Here is a 6,003-nt window from a genome sequence, read left to right on the forward strand (position 1 = left end):
ATTAGGTCACAAACAGAAGCCAGGCAAAAAAACTAGAGCAATATGAAAAGAAGTAGAACATAGAATGAAAACCAGATGAAAAAAGGCGAGGCTGTATGAATATAAGTGCAGACCTTTTCAATTTTTACTGCGGTTCGGGACAATATGCAAATTGAAATGGATCAAATGATGAGGGAATGTGACCTTTGACCAACCTTTCAAAAGCATTTCATGATTATGGGTGTAAGCGCTACTGGCTGATAGCCATTCAGGTTTTTTAAAAACAGGGATGATTTCAGAGGCTTTGTAGCAGGATAGTCCAACAGATTGAGGCAGGAAGATGTTGAATAAGGACATGCATCAATTGTTCTGCACACTCCTTCACCCTAACAGGTCTGGTAGATTTTCTTGGATTCGTCCTCCTAAGGGTCCATCGAACATCAGCTGGGTCAAGACATAGTGCCTCTTCCTCCTGACAGGGAGTGATTTTTTTACTGCAGGCAAACTGTCCAAAATAGATATTGAGTTTGATCAGGAAGTCAATGTTGACATCACAGGAAGTGGTAGTGATCCTAGCATGTGACAGATTTATTCCTCTGCCATAGCCTGCTGAGTGCCAACAGTTCACTGAGCCTGATGTGTACATTTATTTAGTAAAATTCATAATTGGTAAAGAGACACTTTATTCCTGCAATATCAGTTTATTCCATTTTATCTATGCTTTCCTCCATGTCCGGTCACTAACCTTCATAGAATGTTTTCCATAGTCCTGTGTTTCTGTTATCTCCTCCACTAATGCTACAGCTAGCATCTGTGCTAATGCTAATGGCACAAGCAATTTTGCCATGTTTAGCATAATTTGTGTTGTTCATGCTTTGATTGGTTGTAGTCCAAATCACATTAATATTAGTACTTAGAGTGGCTATACGTATGCGAGATAGAGCCTTGGTGGTTTCTCCTCTGTTTTTGGACAGGTTCTAATTAGATGATTTCTTAATTCTAGTTTAAAGCTAATCTTGAGCCTCGTCTGTTTTGATTTATACAAATCAAAAACACAGAAAAATATTCCACACATAAAGACCTTTATTTTCATTTTTATTTTTTAATTGAAAACTTGCATGGTTGAACTTTCTCTTCAAAACCCATGACATCCATAATTAGCCAAATTAAAAACGTAAATCCAAAATAAAAAGCAGAATCAATTGGTTTTGATCATCATTCTGGTGGCCTTTGCTGAATATGGCGCAAGAGGTTTCCACGTGAGCCAGTGGAGACCCGAAGCCCAGCCAATGTGATCCCCGGTAGAACGCCATTTACCGTTCAGACTGGCAGAACCGCAGCTGCTGTACCACCAGCCGCCACCTTCTGTAAAGGCACACTCCTCGTTAATGATGTCATCATATATACATGGGGAGCAGCCGTCGTTGTCGCGGTCGATGGTGCTGAAGCCAAAGCCATTTTGGTCGATGTCCGGATAAGTCCCAAGGATGGCATTGCCTTTGTGGATAGAGAGAACGCCTTTTAGAAATGTTCAACTTACAAAAACAAAACGCCATTCTTTGATAAACTTCCAACTTTATCTGAAAGTTTGTCATCTGTTATGGTGTATGAAACACACTAGAGTATGGTTAGAAATGAAGTTACCTGCATTTCCGCTGTATCTCCCAACATGCAGCTTAAAAGCTGTAGACTCGTTTCCAATTCTGAAGTCATTGTACTCGGCATATGCTGTGTCGCCTTCATGGTCCCACAGGTCCACCCTCAAAGTCCACTTTTTATGTTTGTCTATAGTTAGAAGATGGACTCTCTCCAGACCAAGCCAATGGTCATCTGAGGAATCGGCAAAGCACAATATTTTTATTGTCTCTACAATCTCCGTCAATGTGGAATCCGAAGCTTCAGAAGACAAACGCGTTCTGCCTTAAGTGGAGTAAAAAATAAGCAAAACGATAAGATTGTTACATACGTGCCAGAGATCCAAAGCCATCTTTGTAAGAGTCCCACTTCTCGGCAAAGGATACCACCGGTCCACTCCGTCTCTGAAACACTATCCATCCATCATCTGGACGCATCTCACAGTACACCTGTAGGACAAGTCCAGGGAACATGGAGCATTTGTAGAAGCTGAAACCTTCTCATTACAGCCTTATCAAGTCAGATTCAGAACCTTGAAGCGGGCGTTGCCTCCAGCTGGCTGGATCTCATAAACTCCGCTGGACGCTTGGGGTGACTGTCTCTGAATCTCTGAGCAATCTTTTTTCAAATAGCAAGAGCATCAACATTAGAGAGATTCCGGAAAGTTTTTACTCAACAAGCAGTAGCGAAACATTCCTTACCTTCAGGCAAAGCTGCTTTCTGTTAAAGGAACGCAACAACACAGATTCAGTAAGACATTTCGTATTCGATAGTCGGACAATTTAAGAACAAGAAAATGGTGGATCTATGAAATGTGTATCCAAAGCCAGATTTTGCTATGTAAATTAGGAACACTGTGTAAAATCATTTGACAATTTTAAATTCTGTACAATTCAACTGAAAACAAAGAGGAGAAATCTAGTAATTAAAACTGTTTGTTTTTATAGGTGTTTAATACATTGTTGAATACAGCATTCTAACATCAATTATAGTGAATCTAATATAATCAAATAATAAAATATCAAGGCAGAGAGCTTTTGGCCTTTCTCCTAACTTATTGCAATGTCAAAATAATCCATAAATACGCTGGTGGGGTGAAGATAGAGAAGCAGGACATTAATGTAAACAACATGTTTCTTCAGAACTGATGGCAATATCTAAACTGATATTTTAGATATTACATTTAGTATGTAACTAAATGTAAAATGTATTTTGGCATTAGTAAACTCGGATGTCAAAGGACTTACCCCAGACTGGACCGAGCTGCTCAACAGAAGGAACCCAAGGTAGATGAGCAGAGCCTTCATTCTGACCTGGAGTCAAAAATGAATTTTAATTAAGTTTTACTTGTGGTTAAAATAAAACAGAAGCTTAGAATATACCTCCTATATTCTAGCAACTTTACTATTTAAGTTGTAGATGCGAAAAACATTTCAGTGCGTCTTCTCAAACTGCATCATGTCACCCAGATACTGTGCCTGGGAAACGCACATAAGGCACCAAAATGCAAAAAAATAATTTTTTTTGTATTTTGAATTCCTCTTTTGAGCACTTTGAACGTATAAAAACTCTGTATGTCTTTGTCAAACAATAAAACAAAGCTTTGCTGCATACTAATTAATTCTTTAATTAGTTGTTTTTTATTATTATTGTAGCTGATTTTGTTTGAAAAACCAACACAACCTCAGGGGTCTTGTTAACTGTTCATACTTTTGTCACACAATGTAGCTACAGAAACAATATATTGCTTAAAGTTTGTTTTTTTATTATTTAAGCAACAGATGTCTTTTTTCCATAAGACCCACATGTAAATAAGTGAATATGTAATTCTGCTGTAAATATAACTAAATACTGAAAAATGTATAATTGCTGCTGAAAATCCTAAATCAGCAGAAAAGCTATAAATGCAAAAACGTGCATATCCTGCTGGGATAAAAATGACAAATTAAATTTTAGTACTGTATTTTCCGCACTATAAGGCGCACCAGATCATAAGGTGCACCTTCAATGAATGGCCTATTTTAAAACTTTTTTCATAAATAAGACGCAACGCATTATAAGGCGCATAATAGACACTACAGTAGAGGCTGGAGTTAGGTTATGCACCAACTAGGTGGAGCTGCACTAAACGGAATGTTAACAAAACAGTCCGACTCCAGTCGGCGAGGAGAGCCTTCCGTGACTGGGCCGGGGCGTGACCGGACGATGGTCACTCTTCTCCGTTCGCGCACAGCATGTTCGTGGAGAACAATGTGCTAAATGACCTGCAGATGACCTGATTCTAGACAGTCGGTAGGTAGATAGGTCAGTCAAACTTTATTAACAAACCAGCGTTCTGACAACTATCCCAGCATGCACCGCGCGCTTCTTCTTCTACGGGCGAAAATGAAGTCAGCAGCTGCTTACCGTAGTTGCTAGACCTGTTGTGGCTCAATATTGGTCCATATATAAGGCGCACCGGATTATAAGGCGCACTGTCGGCTTTTGATGGAATTGAAGGTTTTTAGGTGCGCCTTATAGTTCAGAAAATACGGTAATTATTTTTGATAACCCACCCTGGGATAACAACAGCAGAAAGAAATTCAGAGACAGATTTGGGACTAAGTAAAGTGGCAAACAGGTTCCTCTGGCTCATCTGGATTACAAACGCCTTTAAATCAGATAAGTAATGCTGCCTTAGAGATTTCATTTTTTCATTTTTTTACTCTGCAGAGTTTTATTGTACTGCATTCAAAACATCTTCACCTTTGATAATTTAAGTTGAGAAAAGTTTTTTTTTCTGTATTTTGTTATACTGTATTTTGTTTATATTTATGTCATGGTCCCTAATCTCAAGTCATCACTCTCGCTGTCCTCGAAATGTTTCTTTGCTGTAATTTTTAACAATTAATTCAATTTTAATCCACTATGCAGTTTTTTTTTTTCTTAATTATTGGATTATTATTTGCAGCCAAAGCACTACGTTACATTGCAGAGGTGTGATGGCCAAACCCATGGCCACACTCCTATGTCGGTAACTCTTTTTTTATGCACAATTTATCTTTTTATACAAACACAACACTTTAGTTTCAATAAAAACAATTATTAGTTGATTTGAATACATTTGTTTTATTTGTTGGCACGCACATTTAGTTAACATATGTATTTATATCAACTTAAAGTTAATTTTGTTTGCTTAAGATTAACTCTTTGTTTGTTTTGCCGGTACTTACCTGCTTTGGAGTTGCCAGACAAAAGACGGGGGCCAGGGCTCAGCAGGCTTAAATGCTGATTGGACTCCACCACTAGTTCCGGCTGGCAGGGGGAATATGTAGTTTCTTTGTTTAGATAAGTTTTGCATTTAAGTAAATATTAGTATTTAAAGTTTAATATTTTTCTTTTTCATTTTTGGGTCTTTAGCAAAACTTAGCTGTACTGTTATTTGTTTTTGTTTTATTTGTAATTGTATTCTGTTTAGTTACCCCTGTTGTGTCTTAATTGACCTGATCAGCCAGTATATACACACCTGTGTGTCATGTTTTAGTAAAGTCAGCTAACCGCAAAACTATAATTTTGAAGGAAAAAGAGCAAAAGTCCTTCGACAGTATGATGAAGGATGAGCGTACCGTAGTACGGTTAGACAGTTGTCCAAAAGTGGTATAAATATTGGAAATTATTATAAAGGACATGTTTCTGCAATACTGATGGTAAGACAGAAACTGGTCACTGAGCAAAACTGCCAGACCAGCAGGAACATCTATTGATGACTGGTTGATCTTTGAGTGCGGCGAACGTCTTTACCTTTGTCCATGTCTGGACTAAGGAGAAAAGTTGCAAGACAGAAATGCGTTCTGTGAAAGAAAACATTCAGACCAAACTGAACATTTCCAAACGTATGTAAAACCAGACCTGAACATTTGAGCCACAATTCCTTTGTGGATGCAGCTGAGTGTGGCATTACGTTACTTTAGATCAGGGTGCCCAAAGTCGGTCCTGGAGGGCCGGCATCCTGCATGTTTTAGTTTTCTCCCTAGTGGTAGTAACAACCTCCTCAGCAAGTCAATGTTCTCTTTAGGCCTCTAATGAGCCATCATTTGATGCAGGTGTGCTAAACCAGGGAGAGAACTAAAACATGCAGGATGCTGGCCCTCCAGGACCGACTTTGGACACCCCTGCTTTAGATGGAACCGGGTTTAAGATAAGGAGCAGGATGATGGATTTTCTGAGTCCAATCTTGCAAGTTTTGAAGTAACCTAGATAGAATCCAGAACTAAAACTAATAGATCTGTGGGACTGACACAGATTAAAAAAAAAGTTATGGGCAAGAAACATCCAGCAGGTCTGATATGTTTAGAGAGCTTTTGCAAGGTAGAGTGAGGAAATACTCACTCTGATGATGTGCTGTAACTG

At 38.6% G+C, this 6,003-nt stretch overlaps 1 protein-coding gene across 1 annotated transcript; it reads right to left on the minus strand.

Annotated features, from left to right (window-relative positions):
• Positions 1 to 1,044: 1,044 nt before the first annotated feature.
• LOC106908490 (fibrinogen C domain-containing protein 1-A-like) lies at positions 1,045 to 5,413 on the minus strand. The gene is made up of 7 exons (XM_014974610.2): positions 4,827 to 5,413; positions 2,862 to 2,927; positions 2,316 to 2,334; positions 2,147 to 2,232; positions 1,946 to 2,063; positions 1,624 to 1,809; positions 1,045 to 1,476 (listed from the first exon to the last, which is right to left on the minus strand). Exons 2-7 carry the CDS (start codon positions 2,919 to 2,921, stop codon positions 1,178 to 1,180), a joined length of 768 nt encoding a protein of 255 aa, XP_014830096.2. The 5' UTR covers positions 2,922 to 2,927; positions 4,827 to 5,413; the 3' UTR covers positions 1,045 to 1,177.
• Between the last annotated feature and the right edge of the window lie 590 nt (positions 5,414 to 6,003).

The sequence above is a fragment of the Poecilia mexicana genome, unplaced genomic scaffold (genome assembly GCF_051168715.1).
Source record: "Poecilia mexicana isolate PSO_F unplaced genomic scaffold, ASM5116871v1 scaffold_23, whole genome shotgun sequence".
NCBI classification, from domain to species: Eukaryota; Metazoa; Chordata; class Actinopteri; order Cyprinodontiformes; family Poeciliidae; genus Poecilia; species Poecilia mexicana.

Coding starts and splice junctions, on each gene's coding strand:
- LOC106908490 (XM_014974610.2), bottom strand. CDS start 2,921: ATGAAGGCTCTGCTCATCTACCTTGGGTTCCTTCTGTTGAGCAGCTCG. Junction 2,064..2,146: donor GAGGCAACGCCCGCTTCAAG/GTTCTGAATCTG, acceptor CTTGTCCTACAG/GTGTACTGTGAGATGCGTCC. Junction 1,810..1,945: donor TGGCTTTGGATCTCTGGCAC/GTATGTAACAAT, acceptor CCGATTCCTCAG/ATGACCATTGGCTTGGTCTG.